The 21967-nt window shown below is 36.3% G+C and overlaps 2 protein-coding genes across 7 annotated transcripts in view; one reads left to right on the top strand and one right to left on the bottom strand.

The window, feature by feature from the left end:
• Positions 1-20061, bottom strand: part of PIGN (phosphatidylinositol glycan anchor biosynthesis class N) — a 105952-nt gene extending 85891 nt beyond the window's left edge. For 2 of the 4 annotated variants that reach the window (XM_081253029.1, XM_081253032.1), the window contains exons 1-7: positions 19835-19996; positions 17789-17937; positions 9989-10237; positions 7816-7937; positions 6866-6964; positions 5068-5174; positions 242-366 (exon numbers count right to left, since the gene is read on the bottom strand). In XM_081253029.1, the coding sequence (XP_081109155.1) occupies positions 242-366; positions 5068-5174; positions 6866-6964; positions 7816-7937; positions 9989-10209 (674 nt within the window). In that variant the 5' untranslated portion in view covers positions 10210-10237; positions 17789-17937; positions 19835-19996. The other 2 variants (XM_081253030.1, XM_081253031.1) reach the window with 2 other exon arrangements.
• A 189-nt stretch (positions 20062-20250) lies between these two features.
• The window catches only part of RELCH (RAB11 binding and LisH domain, coiled-coil and HEAT repeat containing), a 122774-nt gene continuing 121057 nt past the window's right edge, over positions 20251-21967 (top strand). For all 3 annotated transcript variants that reach the window (XM_081251871.1, XM_081251870.1, XM_081251872.1), the window contains exon 1: positions 20251-21002. In XM_081251871.1, the coding sequence (XP_081107997.1) occupies positions 20483-21002 (520 nt within the window). In that variant the 5' untranslated portion in view covers positions 20251-20482. The remainder of the gene's footprint in view (positions 21003-21967) is intronic.

Raw genomic sequence — 21967 nt, forward strand, 5'->3', positions numbered from 1 at the left:
ATGGAATACACATATAGGATATATTTTATTTATATTAATGTGCAGTGTGGTCACAGCATATGTGATTTTAGCCACTATATCATACTACATCTCATATAAATGAGAACTTATTCTACTTTAGAGTCATTTAAAATATAAGTTCTGTTGTGATCATTACAAAGAAAACATTATAATAATATTTTAAAAGTTCAAACAGGTGTTTCCCTCAAAACCATGAAATTAAACACAGCATTAAAATTACCTTGACGATGGTCGGTGAGCATGTCCATTTGTATCTATTCCTAATAAATGTAAGAAAAAAACTATTTTGTCTTCATTTAGTTTAGAAAACAAAGATTGGTTGTTTCTGGCAGCATGAAAGAATTCCTATATGTAACAAATCAGTTAAAAAATTTTAGTTCATTCATTTTACTTAAAAAGTAATTCCAATGAAAACATTTAATTAAATTTATACATAACTATAAAATTAAATTATCCTATTTTGTTTAAATTTGTCCTCAGGACCTACCAACACAAAGTACTTGTCAGTTCAGACATCTACATTCAAATAGTGAGTGAGCTATTTTCTGTGTTATAATTAGGCTAAAAATGTTTATAGAAAGGGGATCTCGTTTTCATGAAGTTCTCATAACATTGAATAAAATATAGCAGATTGAAGAACTATTTTGACAAGAGTCAAAAGTAAAACGGTACTAGTGGGCTTCCCTGGTGGCGCAGTGGTTGAGAGTCCGCCTGCCGACGCAGGGGACACGAGTTCGTGCCCCGGTCCGGGAAGATCCCACATGCCGCGGAGCGGCTGGGCCCGTGAGCCATGGCCGCTGAGCCTGCGCGTCTGGAGCCTGTGCTCCGCAATGGGAGAGGCCACAACAGTGAGAGGCCCGCGTACCGCAAAAACAAACAAACAAACAAAAACAAACAAACAAAAAAAACGGTACTAGTGGCGACAGTTTAGGAACGCTTTATGAGTTTAAAATGTTTTCATACTTCTGTTGTTCTATGTTACCACCCTAGTCCAACCATAGTCTCTCATTTGCAACACTGCAAACAGCCTCCTATTTCCTTTGTCCCAAGACTAGAATCTGTTCTTCACATTATATGATAGAAAAATGTCCACTTAATGAAAGGAAATACGGTTCAAAAATGATTAATTTCATAATGATAAACTGGATTCATAAAGCCCTCTAAGAAAAGGATTCATCCTGTGCTTACATACACATGAACATGTAAGCAAGTACCTATGGAGAGTACTTTTAAATTATTTTAAATAAGTCAACAGGCTGCCAAGATATATAATTATTGTTCACATAAATTAACTATACAAGATGTTAATTTTAAGAATAAGAGGTATTTAACTTCCCAACAAAAGTCTGAAGTATTTTTTCAGATAATTCTTCATTATTACAAACATTAAAAATATAAATGGTGCCAGAGAAACCATCTAGTCAAGAATAGAAATGTCTTTTTAAAAACATAAACATAATGCTACCAATCCTCCTTAAAAACATAAAATGGCCCCCTTTCATATATGTATGAAATGTATATTCTACCTAGCCCCTTTCAAATACATTCTAATTCACCCCTAAGAAATTTTAAATCTAGATGGAAATGGCAAGTTTTTCAAGAGAAAGGAATTACATTCTAAAGATATAATTGAAAGCTGACAAGAAACAAAAAAACTTAGCAATTGAACTTGAGTCAAATTTACAATTTGTTTCATGACTGATAATATTCAGCTTTGTAAAAAGTGCTATTCATTCATATGTGGACACAAGATCTGTGAAGCCATGAAACACTAATCTTACAGAGCTCAGCCTATTGGATTCCCACTGCCTTTTAAAAAGTTGGTCTTTGGTACCTAAGAGATAGAATACACTCCTAGCTTCTTTCCCCCCAATATTTAGTATAATTATGCCCACCAACCCCACTTTTCTTAGCTCAAAGACACTCATTCATTTTTGTACTTAACAAATATTTATTATACCTCATGGGAGACTGCTAGATGACTAACCCAGCATGCAGTCTCTCTTTCTCTCCAAGTAAAACCTCTGATTTTATGGGACATGTCAGTGCTCCAAACTTAAAACCTACATATTTCCTATTCTCTCTCACAGCTACATGTGCCTTTTTGGTTATGGCCAATGAAATATAAGTCAAACATTTCAGTCAAAGGACTATGTGGACCTAAGGCTTTTTGAAATAAATTTAATTTAGTAGGAGAGAAGGTCCTTTTCAATTCCTTGTACTGTTGGCCTAAAACATTTAAAATAATGGCTGGAACTCCAGCATCTCTTGGGTCGTAAGACAACTTTGAAGCTAAAACCATGCCCTGAGGATAGAAGAGAAACTTAGGAGACTGGGTCTTAATGACACTGTGGAACCACTATGGCAATCTTGGACTGCATCAATCTCGGGCTGCCTACTTCTGGCATTATCTTTTATTGAGACAGAACTTCTAAGCAATATTTTTTTTTCTATTACAGAGTTGAATTTAATCTAAATTAATCATGTATCTACGTACCAGACACTTCCATGATAGGAATTTAGATTTAACAATGTGAAAAAGACAGTATCTCTGCCACAAGATGTATATAGGATTGAAATTGTTTGGGTTTTTTTGTTTGTTGTTTTGTTTTGCTTTTAAATCCCCTCCTTTTTGCATAAACAGTACAGAAATGCTTGTTAGATCCAATGGCTTATAATATAGGCAGTTGTAAGCTTAAATAAAAGCAGAGTTCCTTTTAATCCTCTGGGATGTATTGGAACAGTTAGTCCTCACACATCTTTTTTTTTTCCATTCCTTTTTAGATTCTTTTCCCATAGGATTGAAATTGTTGCCAATGTATCAAAAATTACAGCATAGCATAATAAAGTACTAAGATAGAGGTATTAAGGGAATATAGAAGAGGGTTCTCTAAGTCAAACTGGAAGTGGGGTAAAGCAAAGGGAAGTCATGGAAGACCTAATAGAGGAGATGGCTATGGATATTTTACCACAATTTTTTAAAAAGTGAGTAAAAATTGGCATATATATGTAAACCGTTTGACTAGAATTAAGCATGAGTCTCTGGCCAGGGCACAAAGTCCAGGTTGGACCCCTGACTCCCTCTCTAGCCTGATCTCAGACTGTGCTCTAGTAAGTGTTCCTGCCATGCTAACCTCCCCTTTTTTCAGTTCCCCAAATCCATTATGCTGGCTCTCCTTTCAGGGCCCAAGTTTACATAACGCTGTTGGCCTGAAATACTCTTCTCTATATGCAATCCAGATCCATCCATTTCTTTGTCTTCTATACTTCTCCAGAGACTATCTCAAAACTCTCAGGAAAGTCTTCCTCTAACTGTTTAGTTTAGATCAGAATTTTCTAAAGATATGTTCTTAGTCCCTGCATTTTTCCTTCACACCACTAATCATTGTTGATGATTTCATATTTCTGTTATTGATTAATGTACATGTCTCTATTATATCTTATGAAGTTGTAGGCAAATTCTTTTTCTGGTCACTATCATATCACCAACTAGCAGTGTTGAAGTAAAGTAAAAAAGACATAAAATCAGGCCAGTCATTAGCAATATCTGCCTATCCACAAGGAATCAAATCCATGATTTTGGAACATTTTTGGCATGTTTATGAAATTAGAAGCCAAAGGCCTTTAAGCAGATACTAATATAAGTCAATTATATTAAGAAATGATAGCAAAATAAATTGCTAATTATTTTTTTGAAGAGATTTTATTTAACTTGAAGGTCTTCCCTTTTGACAAAAGCATATGTTAAATGAAAAAAGAAAGCTTCAAGGAAAAATATTCTGATAAAAGAAATAGGGTTTATCAAAGAACACATTGAGCACTTAATTCCTGATAAGTAAATACAAAGAAAAATGCAGAAACATACTGACTGTTTACAAACAAACAATAAAAATGACTACATTATGGAGAAGTCCGCAACGTCAGTCCAAAGACACTACTGGTAAAAGGAAGAATCATTAAGGGTCAATCAATGAATGCTTCTTACAACAGATGAATTATGAGTTATAATTTGGAGATTAGAAAGAATAGATTGGCAGAAAGGAGTGAGCCAATATCTACAGCTGAGATTTTCACACAATTTTTGAAAATATAAATTCTATTGGATTCCTGGTGAAGCTGTGATGATTGTCACTAACAAATAGTCCAAAAAACTCAATATCTTAATGAAATTCAAATATTTTTTATGATTAACTTGTGAATTTGTTTTTGCTTATCTAATTTTTCTTTAAAGTACGAATTTTTTAAAACATCTACTTTATGTTATAATAAATGCATTAGATTTGAACAGCATTTTTCAGAAGACTTTCAAACAAATCACATGTTCCCACTACTTGTAAGAGACTGGTTCTGTGGTCAAAGAAAGATCAAGAAGGTTTACCTAGGATGATTCAGCAAACTAGGAAAGAAATGCAGGTTTCCTAAATCCAACCAAGGGCTCATTTTACTGTCAGAAACACGGAATTTAAGAGTTAATTTTTTTTAAATAAATCTATTTATTTAATTTATTTTTGACTGCATTGGGTCTTCGTTGCTGCGCACGGGCTTTATCCAGTTGTGGGAGCTACTCCTCGTTGCAGCGCGCAGGCTTCCCATTGCAGTGGCCTCTCTCGTTGCAGAGCACAGGTTCTAGGTGCGTGGGCTTCAGTAATTGTGGCACGCGGGCTCAGCAGTTGTGGCTTGCAAGCTCCAGAGCACAGGCTCAGTAGTTGTGGCACACGGGCCTAGCTGCTCCGCGGCATGTGGGATCCTCCCAGACCAGGGATTGAACCCGTGTCCCCTATATTGGCAGGCGGATTCTCAACCACTGCACCACCAGGGAAGCCCAGAGTTAACTTTTTTAAATTATTTTTTTTTAACTTCTATTAATTGGTTATTGTAGAATGTGTAATTTCCTAGAATCCAGTCTTTTTAAAATAGTATGCTACAATAAAGTACTTTCAAGTTCATACAAGTAAAAAAAACTAAGATGCATTTACTAACAAATCAGTTTCTAGTACATTAGGTACAAATACGTGTGCTGTAGATTAGCCACTCAATAGGACATACCTTCACATTATCAAAAACCCAGGTATCCAGTTTTGTTACATCCTGGGCACCAAAATCCTCACTGTAAGCGTCATAATTATGTGCAAAAACATGGTTTCCACTAGCACCTATAAAGGAAATTTGGAGAAAAAAATTTTTAATGATCTGCCATGGACCATAGTTTATACTATAACATATGCTGTTGTTTTTGTTCTCACAGTAACATATTCCAATTTTACAGATACACTACAAGTGAGTTAATTAACTTGCCAAAGTCACAGTGCTAATGAATACACGACAGCACAAAAGTGAACACCAAAGTTTGTCTCCCTGTAAGGATTAAACTATTCAAAGAATTTGTGCATCTAAGGATGGTACAATCTAAAATAGATGAAATCATTTGTTTTACAAAATTCCCTAACCAAGAAGAAAATTCAAATATTTCAATTCTTTTATTCATAAAATATGAGCATTTTTCTCAGTATAAGGGAATAAATATTGCTTATTGCCAAATAGTTTGAAAGGGTCAACAAATATATTAATCTTACATAGTTGTAGGATTTTATTAAGAATCTAATCAACTTAGTGAATTTCTGAGTTAGGCTCTTATAGCTCATAAGTAAGAGATATAACAAAATAATGACAAATCTCTTATAATATCAGCTTAGCTCTAATGATACTATTCTATTGTTCAGCCATTCTACTTTCCACATTCTAAGTAAAGATCTGAGTGGGTCTGTGGGTTGCCATAAGAAATGGAACATTCTTATTCGATTATCTCCAATTCAGGCATCCTGTCCTATCAACCGTAGTCAGAAGTAGGGAGGTAAGTTTGGTAGCCATAGCAACTTAATCCATCCTCACCACCACCAGTCCCCCAAAAAGCTTAACTGCTTTCCAAAGAAGGGAGTATATAAATGGCAAGCAGTATGAGTTTTTTGACCTGCTCTACATAATAATGTTCTGTGACTATCATACAGAAAATTCTGAATATCTGTTTTGCTTTTGAGACATATAATAATCTTTAGTAATTACAATTATTATAATTATATTCTTGACTAAGTGTAAACCTTTTCATTAGGTGAAATGATCCTAATGCTCTCACTAAAAAGCAGTTAATGACATAAAATTCAAATGGAATCAAACTGATTTTAGAAAGTAATGTAAATGAATTTTCTAATCAAGAGATGTTCTAATACTTGCAGATTCATGCACACAGAAATACAACAAATACAATAAGTCCAAATGGCATGATCTTGAATATATGCAAATAGAAGTTATAAATATAAATTTTAACATTTAAATCTTTATGTGACTATCTATTAACTTCTTAGTAATAATCTATCAAAGTAAAATGAACCAGACGTCTACATCATCATCATAATGAGGAGTTATCATCATCATAAGCATTTTGCTAAATGTTTCACATGAATTATCTTATTTAATCCCCAAAACAAACCTAGAAGATAGAAATTATTATTATTATTATCACATTTTACAGAAAAGAAAACTGAAATTCAGAGAAGTTATCTAGCTTGCCCAAGATTAAAAAGCTTTTAGATGTTAAGAGTCATACATATACGATTTCATTGAATCCAAGGTATTAAAAACTGTATAATTCAACATTTCAAGTACAACTAAGAAGGAAAAAAAAACAAACTGACATGTCTATCTATTGTAATATACACCCTTATTTCAGAGATGTTAAATATGTAAAAACATGTATTTCAAAATCAATAAAATATAGTATATATTTTAAATTACCATATTGATTTATTGCCTATTTAGTAGCTGAGGAAATATAATCAATGACTTTTACCTTTGGCAAACATAGTCAAGATGTCTGGGCTCCCCCAGCACCATGCGTGCCTGGTTTCATTAATAAGAGAATCAAATTCTACAGGATTTTCCTTCCATCCTTCAGGTAATTGAGAAAGAAAGCAAACAATGACAAAAGTAATATATACATGATGAAATATTAGTATATCCCCTAGAGAAGTATTTTTCAAATAATAACAATGAGGATTAATTGCAGAACAAATGCAAAACTAATAACAGATTTTGTTACATGTATTATATTACAATTTTTTTTAAAAAGCTTACGATAGATAATTTACTTCTTACTAAAATATAGAATCACTTTTGACCTTTCGAGTGTTAAGATCTAGGAAATCCATGAATCCATCCAATCATATTCTATCAATAGCACAGGATGATAAAAAGCTAAAGCTTAGGGCTTCCCTGGTGGCGCAGTGGTTGAGAGTCTGCCTGCTGATGCAGGGGACACGGGTTCGTGCCCTGGTCCGGGAGGATCCCACATGCCGCGGAGCGGCTGGGCCCGTGAGCCATGGCCGCTGAGCCTGCGCATCTGGAGCCTGTGCTCCGCAACGGGAGAGGCCACAACAGTGAGAGGCCCGCGTACCGCAAAAAAAAGTAATAAATAAAAAAAATAATAATAAAAAAGCTAAAGCTTAATTCTTGAGTCAATCCCAGTGTGTGTTTATGTGAGTTAGGCATGCTAAAATACTTGTCAAAAGTATCTCAAAACAGGGACTTCCCTGATGGTCCACTGGTTAAGACTCCATGCTTCCACTGCAGGGGGCGTTGGTTCGGTCCCTGGTCAGGGAACTAAGATCCCACATGCCACGCAGCATGGCCAATGAAAAAGTATCTCAAAACATACTTCACTTTGTGTCATGATTCAGTGTTAAAGAAGCAATATTTTTGCAATAAATTTTTCATGTGATAAAATCATCTAAATAACAATACCTTTGGCAACTGCACTGACGTCTTCATAAAACCCTGCTATCAGGGCTACATGGCCTGGCCGAGATTCAGTTGGCACACGTGTGTGAGATATCCCCCAGCTGCCTTCATGCATTATGATATTCCTAAAAGATGTTACAGATGAATAGTTAACACAGACTATGATCAAATGCTCTGTTAAGGCTTTAGAAAAATAAGATTATTACTGAAGGAATCCAGTCAAAAGAATGAGTCAAAATTTAAGAAGGAAAGGAATCTTTCTGATCCCACTTGAGCCCAGTCTTATCCCTCTCACCAGCTGGATTCAGTAGCACAAGAAAGCCCAGGTGAGACAAAGAACCACTCAACCACTGTACAGGATCACAAGACAAAATACACCATTATTGTTTAAAGCCACAAAGTACTGAAATGGTATGTTACATAAGAAATCACTGATATACACAATATTATTTTGTCAATATTAAATTTTATTAGGTGTGATGGTGGTTAAATTATCTTCCTAAATTTGAGATTAAAACAGGCCAAAATTTCTTTTGTTAAAATGTATCAACATTCTTTAAGTTGTCTAACAGGATTTGCAAAATTTCGGGGAAAATGCAAAACTATCAGTAATGCTGTTGCAGGTAAAAGGCCAGCAGAGCAACAAGTTATAAAACACTAATTCATTGGTAACAACTTTCAAGATAAATTTTCAACTCTCAAAATGTTCTGTAGAAAAGTATCTAAAAGTGCTGGTTTAGATACTTTTAATATTGACATCTCATAATAAAACCAACTTTAGTCAAATATATACATAAAAAGTAAAAGGCTTAAAAAACCATTGAACCACCTGCTGAGGGAGAAATATTTTTTAACTTCTTCAGTTATGTAATGGAAACTGAACTCAAACAGAGAGAGGAAGGTATAAAGAAATGCGGAGACTTCTGTTGAAAACACTTTGATCAGATCATATTTTTTAAAAAACAGCGAGGAACAAATAAAACCTTTCCAAAAAAAAAGGTTTAGAAGCTAGAATGGCATACAACACAAGGAACATCAACTGTGAGCCCTTTGCCCTCCATGTAACACCCCAAGGAGAAGCAAGTGGTACCAGAAAGCCTTGCCTTTGCCTTAACAACCAGTATATTTTATATCTTATTAATTTTACAATGAACTATATTTCTCTCCCTTCTTTGACAACTAAGAAATTCAACCAAATATATCACCCCAATTTTTAAACTATTCATAGAAATTTATGTTACATATTTTTGTGTAGTGAACTTAAGCCATGCTTGATCTTATTTACCTACTCATATTTTCCTACTGCCCTGAGTTGCTCATTTATTTGCATACTTTAGTATATTATGCATTTCTTTGAGGCACCATAAATTTATTCCTGGAAATTCAACATAGAATTCAGGTTCATTCATTCTTCTAGCAGTCAACAAATATTTATTAATTGCCTATATGTTCTAGGAACTAGAGATAAAGTGGTATATAAAACAAAGTCCCAGCCTTAGTGGAAGTTGCACATGCTAAGTAGTACTATAAGGAAAATTGAAATAGGGTAAAGAGATAGAAAGAAATCATGACAGGGGCAGGAGAAAGATAGACGATTTTAGATAAATTTCCACTTGAATTTGAGTTTTAATCTCTCTACAACAGCATTAGGAAGGGCTTTTGAGGGGCTTGCTATGAATCAGAAAAAGAACAGTTGATTGCGGGAGTTCCCTAAGCCCCCAAAATTAAACATTTCTTTTCAAAGCCACTTAATAGAATCCAAAATTACATTATGTAGTGATATAGACTTGGAAGGGCTTTATATATTTTATAGAAGATGTATTTTGAGTTGAAGTCTATATTTTCTAGTTAAACACCTTTGTAATCGGCAATTCACTAATATTTATGCTTGTCATTAATAAGAAAAGGACAATATAGTGAGTTGTAAGTCAGGTTTCAGATATTAGGACAAGTTAGGCCAAGCAGCTAAGGTCATTCATTTCGATTCACCTGATATCAACTTCCACAATAAGAGAAATAACTCTTAGAAGGAAATAAACTGGCTCATCTCTATGGCAAAGGCCAATGTATATGTGCCCTATTCTCTTTCTCATCATCACTCCTCTACCCAACGTGAGATAAACAGGATTAGCATAACATTTTCCAGAGATGTCTTTGTACCAGTTGACATGCTTACCTAATAAAGGGTGCCCTAGGATTTCCATTTTCATCTAATTCATAAAGTTTATCTGCTCGCAGGCCATCAGCAACAAACAGCACTAATCTTTTCGCTGGGGGAGGCAATGGCGTAAACTGAGGAGTCATTCCATGAACCAAAGGAGATGTAAAATAAATGTCAAAGATGGAGGCAAAGAACACCAAATGTATAAGCAATCCCAAAATAATGTACAGCAGCATATCCCGTGTCACTAATCTTCAAGAAAAACTGAAAGGAGGGAACAAAATTAAATTTGGGTAAGCCTTAGTGCAATCATATATATTTTCTCTTATTCTGATGACTACATATAGACTGTATATTTTAAAATATTACATCACACAGCTTCACCTTCATTTATGATGGTAACAAGCATTATTTAATAATGAGATAATACAGAAATAAAATATATGATAAAGTACACTCAAACAAAAAGAAAAGTTCAAGTATCATAAGTAATTAGCACCAATAAACTATTTATAATAAACTTAAATGCATACTAAGCTCATAAAAACTAACATAGGATCAAAAAACAGAGAAAGAATTAAATGAGTCCTAAAATGAGTTAGGGTTCAGTCAAGTCAAATCCTGTATAAAATAGAAAATATAACTCATGGTGGTCTTCGTTACCCATGTGACAACCATTGATATTCTCAGAATTTAACATTATTTGCCTATTTGTGCTTCTTTTTTTTTTTTTTTTTGACTTTTGGTTATCAGCTCAGGACAGTTTTAGCTTCTCTTGACTATCACCAAGTTGAGCAGACAACATGCATTTTGTCCATTTAGTAGGGGAAGGAAAAAGTAGTTAAATTTCATCTTTGCTTCAGAAGATTTACACTCATTAAGGGAACACTTTATTTTAGTTCCCTGAACCAATAAAAAAAGCAGAGGGTTACATTCATTCATTCAGTAAAAATGTTCTGTGCACGTATTAAGTATTGGGGAACTACAGAGACCACCAAAGTGACACAGTCACAAATCTGATGAGCTTACAAATACTTAGGGAAGGAAAACAAAGCAATGTGAAACATTTAAAGTATACCATTAACTGCCTAATCAATGGGAGTCCATGGGAGTGTTTTTCAAGCCAGTCTACAATTTGATTTTGTTGGTGAATCTCTACCCAGATTACAAATAACAGCGAAGTACTCTAACTTGTTCTTGTAATGTAACTGCATTAGTTACACAGAGTGACGCTTGGCTGAAAAACACTAAAGATGAGTTAATTTAATTACAGATAGATCTTATTCTTCCTGGCCTCAAGAAGTACATTATAAAAGGAAAGGGTGGCAAAATATCCTGCAAAAAAACCTGAAACATTGGGGAAAAAACCTTATCAAACTCAAGCTATAATAAAATAATAAATAAATAAAATAGAGAAAATGGTCAAATTATGGGCCAGGTTTTTCTTGGGAGAATCAAGAGTCAACTAAATATCAAAGATATTCCACAAATTATGAAAGTCCCTTACTGAGTAGATGCTATTCTGCAATCTAAGGCAACACTCTCAGAATAAATATGTATTTTCCTTATGAGCTTTGACTACATAACAACTCCCATCTTAATAATAGCAATCTGACTATAAAAATAAAATCACTGTGGTAAGTTTGGAAATATAGAAAAATTACCTATAATTCTACTACCTAAAGAAAAATCTGTTCACAGTTTCTTACAATTTTTATCCTATCTACATTTTTATAGAGGCTCACAATTTTATATAGATTTTTTCCTTTATTATACATTAACATTTCTGTTATTTAAAAAAAAAACCACCTTTTCCTACACATCATTTACCATTACCATGACTCTATTCTACGGGTGCATTTTAATTTTCCTGATCACCCCCATATTGTTAAGCATGTTTTTACAATTAAAAGTATCGATGCGATTAATCTAAATTTATATATAATTTTTATGTTAATTTTTCAGACATTTCACATTATGTGCTTAAGATACTGCCTATAAGTACAGTCACTGAATCAAAGGCTATGAACATCTTTAAGGCCTTTGATATGCTATATATGGAAATAATTGTTTCAGCTGAATACTGATTCTCCTAATGATAAATTAATTCAACACTTGCAATATATATTTCTCTTGCTTATCTCACAAGTCCTCCTTCAAATACACACAGTACAACAAACTAAATTTGATGAATTAAAAAGGAGACATTAAGCAGAATATTCTAAAGGACAAGATTTCAAACACAGAAATTATTATTAACATCAGTGTTTCAAGAGAGGAGGGTGTGGTCAACTTTATCAGATACACTTAAAGACTGGAGTAAGAGCAGGGCAGCAAACTGAAGTCCTTGTTAACCTTACTGAGGAATTTCAACAGAGTAGTGAGAGGTAAGCCCCAGGAACGTGCTTGCTCGAAAGTAAATGGGAGGTCAGGGAGGGAAAGACAGTGGGATGAGTACAGCTCTTTGGGAGAATGCTAAGTCTAAAGAAAAGTTCTTTTCTTAAATGAAAATTGATGTATGGCCAATAGAGGGTTTTCCTCAGCTAGGAGACACTAGATCTGTGTGCTGAGGAATGATTTCAAACGTAGAAAGAAATTAGTTCCAAGTGAACTACCTCTGGGCTCTTCAGCTGGCTCTTCCCATGGCGGGCTCCTTATTTTTCACACCATCTTCTCAAATGTCGCCTCCTCAAGGTTTCTACACCACCCTAAAGTAGACCCTTTCCTCATTTTCCCTGATTTAAACAATGACACACTCTGTATTTATTGGTGACATTTACTAAGTGATTCTCTTCCGCTAGAATATAAGCCCCATAAGGACACAGATTGATATCTTGTTCACCACTGTTAGGTCCTACCTACTGAGAAAGTAGGTGCTCAATCAATGTTTTATAAGGAACTTATTAAAATGAATGGCAAAGTAATTTTGGCTAAAATGAATCCTACTTCAACAACACTTATTCAAAACCTACTATTTTGCAAGTATTATGTTCAGCAACAGAATTTGAAAAGTGAATAGACATGGACCACATGTCCGTGTTGAATACGCATGACCACATGTTTTAGTAGGACCACAAAGAACGAGGCAAAGAACCCAGCCAAAGCAAGGAAAGACTCTGAAGATATGTGGGATATCAGGCAATCAAAAGATGTATGCAAAAATACAATTATCTAGTAGCCCACGTTTCAGTGCTAACAAGGAGCCCTGTGATAATGCTTTCAGATCCAAAAAATTACCTACTAATGTATGTTTTTAACCATTTTTTAATATATGCATATTAAATAAAAATTACCACTAGTTCATACAATTGCTTTTCTTTTGAGTATAAGGGTTCTTGTTATAATACATTCCACTTATTTAGAGTTAATTATTCTAAGGTCAATAGTCTTACTAAATTTTTTCTGATGCACTCTAAGGAATGGCATCTATTTTTAAATTTTTAATCAACTTTATTAAAGTATAATTTATATACAAAAATGGACATTTCACATTTTATAAGTTTTGACCAATATATACACTCATATAACCAACCACCAGAATAAAGATATAGAATATTTTTATCATTCCAAGAAGTTGCCCCATGTTCCTCTGCAGTCAAACCCTGTCCCCACAGCTCTGACCATAAGCAATCACTGCCTTCTGTGATGCAAGATTAATTTTTAGCATTCTGAAGTGTCACTGAGATGGAATCATGCAGTATGTACTTTATTGTATCTGCTTTCATTCAGTATTACATTTTTGAGATTCATGCACGGCTGTGATTCAGTTGTTTCTTCCTTTTTAATACCGAGAAGGATCCATTGTATGGATACACTACAAATTGTTTATCTATTCCCCTCTTGATGGATATGTGAATTGTTTCCAATTTTGGGCTATTATAAATAAAGCTTCTATGAACACTAAATGACTTTGTGAATATATACTTTCATTTCTCTTGAATAAATATGCAGAATTAGAATTGCTGGGTTAAATGGTAAGCAGATGTTTAAACGTATAAAAAGAACTGCCAAACTTTTTCCAAACTGTTTAACACACTTACAAGCAATGTCTTTAAGTGTTTTAAAACTTTATTTTATTGACACTCTATAATTTGGTTATAAATGTCATTTTACAATTTACTTTTATAGTAAGTATAATGTGCTTTATAATTTCTTATATATTGTTATAATGTTTCCCCCCACTCTTGAGTATATTCAATTACAGTTAGTTAGTGGGAGTGTAGTGGTAACCTATTGTGGTTTTAATTTACCTTTCCCTGATGACCAATAACATTGAGCAACTTCTCATGCATTTAATGAGCTTTTTAAAATCCTCTTTTTTTTCCCTTTTCACTTTTTAAACAGCGTTTTTCAAATAGCAGTACTTTTAAATTCTGATTAAGTTCAATTAATTTTCTTTTGGTGATTGTATTTTGTGTCCCACCTAAGGAATTCTTGTAAATGACAACACTTTAGTACAGATTGTTAACATTTTTATTTTCAAACAATTCCAAATTCAGAGAAAAATTGCAATAGTGGTACGAACATCCATACACCCCTTAGCCATATACATCTAACGTTAACATTTTTCCCACTTGCTTTATCATTTTCTCCCTCTTGCCTCTCTGGCCCCTGCCTCACCTCTTTAACTTACCCCTCCCATGTGTGCAGATAGGAGCTTTGGGGTGGGGTGTGTGTCACATAATATTGTATCTGAACCATGTAAAGATAAGTCACATACACTATGGCCCTTTACCCCGAAATACTTCAGTGTTTATTTCCTGAGAATAATGATACTCCCATATATACCTACAGTAGAGTTATCAACTTCAGTACACTCAACGTCAGTACTTTTATCTAATCTACCATCTATACTCCAAATTTTTGAAGTGTCCCAATAATATTCTTTATAGCATTTTTATAGCTTTATTGAGGCATAATTGGCCTATAATAAGCTGTATATATTTAAAGTGTATAATAATCACAGTCAAGATAGTGAACATACCCATAACCCTCAAAAGTTTCCTCATGCCTCTGTGATCCATCCCTACATATTTCATTTTTTGATATTATTGTAAATGATATTTTTTATTTCAATTTCCCCTTGTTAGTTCTTAAATTACCACTGATTTTTATACATTCACTTTGTATCCTGCAACACTGAAAAATTATTAGTTATAGTAGCTTTTATGTAGGTACCTTTTGATTTTCTAAAGAGACAATTATGTCACCTGTGAAAAAAGGACTTCTTAGCAATCTACACTTTTTTATTTTTGTCTCACGCTTGTTGTACTGTCTAGGAGCTCTAGTATAATGTTGAATAGGTGTAGTAACAACAGAAATCCTTGCCTTGTTTCCAGTCTTAGGGTGAAAGTTGTCAGTTTTCCAGGTTTTGTAGATTCCCTTTCTTAAGTTAAAGAAGTTCCCTTTTACTCTCAATATGCAAAGAGTTTTAAACTGTGAATGAATGCTGGATTTTGTCAAATGTTTTTGTTGCATCTACTGAGATGATCATGATCATTCGGTTTTTCTCTTTTAGTCTCCCAATGTGGTGAATTACGCTGATTGAATTTCAAACGTTAAACCAAGCTTGCACTCCCAGAATAAACCCCACTTGATCATTAAGTATTATCCTTTCTATATACTATTGGATTTTATTTCCTGAAATACTACTTAGCATTTTAAAGTAATATTTATTAGAGATATTAGACTATAATTTTCTTTTTTCTCTGGTTTTGGTATCAGACAATGCATTGGGAAGTGCTGTTACCTCTTTTATTTTTTGGAAGAGTCTGTGTAGAATTTATATTATTTCTTCCTTTCTGTGTAACAGAATTCACCAATGAAACAAATGGCTCAGAGTTTTCTTTGCTGGAAGGTTTCTAACTGTAAATTCTTCATATACAGAGAGATGTTATGATTATTTACTACTTGTTGAGTGAGTTTTGGTAGTTGTATCTTTTAATTTGTCCATTTGTCCATTTCATCCAAACTGTCAAATTTATTATTCCAAAATTATTCTATTCACTTATCCTTTTTTCTGTCGTCTAGCTCAGGACCCCATCTATCAGGTATCATATTTAGTTATGCAAAGTAAGTCATTTTTCAAGTACTTAATTCATTTCAGTTGGATCTTAAACACTATTAACAACTAAAGTACATACTGTATATATCTAGATGTACAGAAGCTCACACTGATTTATATACTCCTCTTTACCATGGAAACCTGAGTACTCTCCTTTTCATGCTTATAAATAAGGAAATATGTATATCACTTTTCACTTTCATTTGTGTTTACAAATAACTCCCTGGACTTATGTTCTTTCTTTTCTCCATTGCTATTACACAACTCTTCTACATAAAGTATCGAAGTTTATGTGTTAAAGGATAATACAAATTTTCCACTACCCAAAACCTTACTGAAGTAGTGAAACAAAAATTGTGTTTGAGAACTTTGACCCTGAAGCTGTAACAGCCAACATAAAAATCTAGCTCTGTTCTATAGTGACAGTGGGATCCTAGTCAAGTTCCTACCTTGCACTCTCAAGTATCACTTCCTCAGGGACTATGCAGTCCAAATCAGAAGCCAAAACCTTTACTTCAGTTTACAATTATATGGCTATGACTCTGACTATTTGTAGCAATGTCTGTCTCTATCATTTAAAGCTGATTCCAGGACAGCAAGACAGGCTTTCTCCAGCACTCATCACAGTCCTGGGCACTTACTAAGGACTAATAAATGACCTACAATTATCATTTCAAAGGTAAATGTAATATGCAGGATAGCCACTAGAGGCTGCCTTGTTTCTCTATTCCTCCTCCAGAACATACGCATGAACTGTGAAGATTCAGGATACTTAAAAACAACCACAACAACTTCTATGTTTAAGTCATTTACTATATATAAAATTTTGGTGATTCCAAAATATCATTCTTCACACACTACTTATTTTATTATTGCTAAGCACATGTAATTAAGCAATATTATTACTTAATATTTCTGGTTTTTAAAAATCACTTTTTATTCAGATATAGTGAAAAAGAAAACTTTGTCATGGATGAATCATTTGGAAACCACCAAAATAAATGAATAATTACTAAAAATTTTAAAATACACATAACCATATATAAATAAAAGTTATTTAGCTTATATCTGTGGGATGTTTACCACATGCTGAAAAACAATGTTAAAAAATTAGAATGTGGGCCTCCCTGGTGGCGCAGTGGTTGAGAGTCCGCCTGCCGATGCAGGGGATACGGGTTCGTGCCCCGGTCTGGGAGGATCCCATATGCCGCGGAGCGGCTGGGCCCGTGAGCCATGGCCGCTGGGCCTGCGCATCCGGAGCCTGTGCTCCGCAACGGGAGAGGCCACAACAGTGAGAGGCCCGCATACCGCAAAAAGAAAAAAAAAAAAAAAAAAAAAAAAAAAAATTAGAATGTATAAAAATGTATAAAAAATTAGATACTTATAAAATTTTAAGTCAATGAAAAACTTGCATTTAAAATATTACTTGTGGTTATTTTAAGACTACTAAAGCAAAAAATAATTTTTTAAACAAGAAAATGATTTAAGTGCTTGGAAAAAAGCGATCTTTTATATTTTCATCACTAAGATACAAACTTCAATGACTATCCATATTATTCAGTGAAACGTTAGCTGTAAAGACCAAATTAATGCAGATCTTGCTAAGTAGAAAGAAAATTTCTCAACAATATTAACAGCAAATTATTAAAAGTAGAGATCAGCAATTATTAATATTCTAGTATGTGCTATTTCTTAAACATTTTTAATTGGTAAGTAAACCTCTATGTATTGCGGAAGAGAAAAGTACTTACTGAGGAGACTGGCCAGTTGATTTGTTACGGGCTTGGAAGGTCACATAAACAAGTCCATGATTATAGGATGAAGTAGAATCTGGAAACTACAGACGTGTTATAGGAAGCCAATCATGGAAGGACTTCTACATCCAATTTCTTACAACTCTCTGAGGAAACATATTTTAAATCTATTGATATTTTCAACTTTCATTTTAGAAATCAGACCTTAAGTTAAAGATATTCCCTTTGGGGCCTACTACCTTAATTGCTTTTTCTGGCTGTAGCTACTAAACAATTGACAACGGGTTTGTTTTGCTTTATTTTTAAAAGTCTGTCAAATGTTCTCCATATACTAGTATTACATTAATTGAGAACTGACTATAACATTTATTGTGTAATAGGTACCAGGTACGGTGACAAGCACATTCCTAATTCTATATACTTTCAGCATCCCCTTGACAGATGAGGGCTGAGAGAAGTCAAGTAACTATTTAAAAGTCTCACAGTAAATAATTGGCAGAACTGGGATATGAACTTTAGGCTCTTCAACCTAATAAGCACAATCCTCTAAGGGAAGACCCTAAGTGCAGGGACACTAAATACAAAAGATTTCTAAAATTCCCCATTACAGAGATGGAAATATTGTACTATACAAACAACCCATTTCTAATCATGCCCTTTCCATGCCATTCCCTAATCCCTCCCATTCCTCCATTCCAGAAATTGGTTCCATTTTCAGTCTCTCTGGCAAACTCAATAAGGAGGAGCAATCCTTTTAGCTAAGAAATATGTAACAGCATTGACTAGTTTGATACTATTTTTCTAAGATCCAGGATTTTTTTTTCCCATGGCTTTTCTTCAATATATGGCTCACACACAAAAAAATTTAGAGTTCAAACATTAGGAGCTAATGTTCTATAAAAAATACTTTGAATTCTTAGTATTAATAACATCAAAAACAACTTCTACCAAAAACAAAACGAAAAACCCAAAGCCTCATTCAAATGAAAATTTTAGTTTACTGAGCCTGGGTAAACTGAAATTAAAGCCGACATTTAACTGTTGGTATACATTTACATGTAAACCAATAACCTGACCTAAGGCTATATGAGAACGCTATATTTTTATTTTTCCACAGACCTAAAGGAGATACTTCACTGCTTCAATGTAACATAACTTACTTGATAACATAATTATTGCCACCTCTATTTTGGTGCTTAAAGGAAGAACCTATGCAGAATGACAGGGAAATCTAAAAGTGCAAAAGTGGCAAACTTTGTATACTTGTGCTAACATTTTTGTATACTGTCCAATATATATATACTGTCCAAAGTATACAATATGCTGTATACTTTGTATACTGTCCAAACTTAGTATACTGTGCTAACATTTGATAAAGGATATCAAAACTGTCAAAAGCAGCCAAGTTTGAAAACAATTTCTCAGTTCCACAGTCAGTACCTTGACTCCAGCCTAAATGTACAAGTCAGAAATGTTGCAAGGCATAGCGGAGAAAGAATGGCTTTGGACATAAAAGAACTGATTTTAGTTCCTTTGAATATTTATTATGGAGTTGACTTGACTGGGTCACTGAACGTCTCTAGGAGTAAGTTTACTTTTCCCATTTGATATTTTGAAGCATCCCTGTGTATTAAATCCTGAGATCCTAACAGTTTGCTACTGAAGTCGAGGCTATCAGGGTATTCTCTGATGCACGCAAATCCAAACCTCTGAGTTCCATTTTCCATTTACTCTCTCCATCTCCCACATCCCACCCTATGGCATCCTGCCCTATCACTACTAACTCGGTGGCGAGAAGGCGCTCTCCTAGGCCTCCAGGGCAAACGGGCACACGGCTGGGAAGGCAAGGAAGAGAAAGGAAGCCACATTCTGACTACAGCCCCTGCCCTGGGCACTTGCTACACGTGCGGAGAAAATGTCATCAATTGGCGGCACACAGCAGAAAAAGTGAAACGTGCTAAGGAAAAGTGAAGCAGCTCGGCGGCGGGCGTGAGGCCACTTTCGGTGCCACCGCACCTCTCCCCAACTAGTCCCGGACTTTACCTGGGCTTATAGAAGTCAGGCCTGATCTCAGGAATGGGGCCTCCTCACCGCGAAGGCGGGACCCAGCTCGAAGTCAGAGTTCCCCTCTGTTCCCGAAAGGACATCCAAGAGAATGAATGTTCCTAACCCACCGTCATTACCGCTCCTCAACCACGGAACGCCCCTGACACTTACCTGTCCAGAAGCTGCTCTCGCGATAATTCTTGGGTCAGCCCTCCGTAACTCCAGTCCCCGCCCCCTATCTCAGTTGGCCAATCAAAACGGAGTGGGGGCGGGATTTCGTCTTTGAGCGGGGAGCTGGGCCCTCTATCTTTGCTCACTAGGGGGAGAACGGGCGGGGCGGGGGCGGGGCGGGGGCGGGGCTGGGGCGGGGAGAGGGGGGCACGGCACGCGCTATTTCTCGCGAGACTGGGGACCAGGAAGACGCCTGCAGAGCCGGGCTGCTGCTGCAGCTGCGGCTGAGGCAGCGCGTGGTGCTGCTTCCAGACCGTTTGCCTCCGAGCCTGGGCCTGGTCTACAAGTGAGGAGGCGGGACGTGGCCAATCCAGGGCCCTGGAGGTGCCCAGTGCCCGCTGACGCTTAGTAGGGATTCAGGCTGCGGCCTGTCAGAACCAGACAGGGAGGCGCCCACGCTCCTGACAGTATAAGATGGCGGCGATGGCGCCTGGAGGTGGTGGCGGCGGCGTGAATCCATTCCTCAGCGATTCGGACGAGGACGACGACGAGGTTTCAGGGACCGACGAGCGGCGGGCAGGACTTCGGCTGAGTTCCGGGGTCGGCCTAGATCCTGGCTCTGCGGACTCGCTATCGCCTCAGGATCCCGTGGCCTTAGGGAGCAGTACACGACCAGGGCTCCCTGGGGAGGCGTCGGCGGCTGCGGTGGCACTGGGGGGCACCGGGGAGACCCCGGCCCGATTGTCAGTTGATGCGATCGCGGCTCAGTTGTTGCGCGATCAATACTTGCTGACCGCCCTGGAGCTGCACACCGAGCTGTTAGAGAGCGGCCGCGAGCTCCCTCGGCTGCGCGACTACTTCTCCAATCCCGGCAACTTCGAGAGGCAGAGCGGGACCCCGCCGGGGTTAGGGGCGCCGGGGATCCCTGGAGCAGCCGGCGTTGGAGGCGCAGGAGGTCGGGAGCCGAGTACTACGTCGGGTGGGGGACAGCTCAGTAAGTGAACAACAGCCCTGTCACTCCGGCTGGACTGTTGGGATTGCAAGGGGTAGTTGTGGGGAGGGGGTACTTCCGGGCGGGTACTGAGTACGAGGAACATTTTAGGTAGAGAGTTGGGGCGGGGGGTGATCTTTTGCGATGGAAGCAGAAGGATCTGGCAGTGACTGTTCTCTGCCTGCCTCCAGCTCTTGGCTGGACTTGCACCTGCTCCTGGCTCCACTCTTGGTGTCGGGATCTACTAAATAGCCAGCGTTTCTAGTTCACTGGCTATTACGTGACCCCAGAAGACTCCCTTGCAACCTTGGTTTATCGCGTTAATCCTTTTTCCGTTTTCTCCAATCCCCTGAATCACCACTACCTGGAAACAGTGTTCCTTAAATTGTTCGCAGTAATTATTTGACTCAAAGTCAAGAGAGAAAAGAATAGGAAATTTCTCTCCACAAAATCAGATCCACTTGAACACCCTTTGTCTTTGGGATGACTTGCTCACTCAAAAATTAGGTTTTCTGTTGCATAAAATTTGTTCTGTTTAAACTCAATTTAATTCCATTTCTGTTCCTCAATTTCAGTAGGTTTCCAAAATTACAGGAAGTCTAAGGAGCTGGCTAGGCAAGTTCTACCTGCAGTGTATCTGCTGGTCTCACTACCTCACAGGCTTTTTTCTCTGCCTAAGTTAAGAATTAACTTTTTTACCTTGTTATAATCATTGTTAGCAGTATAGAGTAGTCGTTTACTTCATTCATCATATATTTATAAGCATTTCTTATGGCTTTAAAACGTGCTGTCAAGGATGTATACTGTATTCCTAGGACCCACCCCTTTTGAGAGGCATCTTAGATTTTTTCCCTTATTAATGGTATGAGGTGTTTTTGTGCGTATGTGAGGCCAACTGGAATTTACTAACAAATGTTAAATATACAATTTTAAAATTGTAACCCAATTGTTTATTTTTTGTCTATACT

Source organism: Mesoplodon bidens, assembly GCF_964165515.1.
Source record: "Mesoplodon bidens genome assembly, chromosome: 13".
In the NCBI taxonomy this organism is placed as follows: Eukaryota; Metazoa; Chordata; class Mammalia; order Artiodactyla; family Ziphiidae; genus Mesoplodon; species Mesoplodon bidens.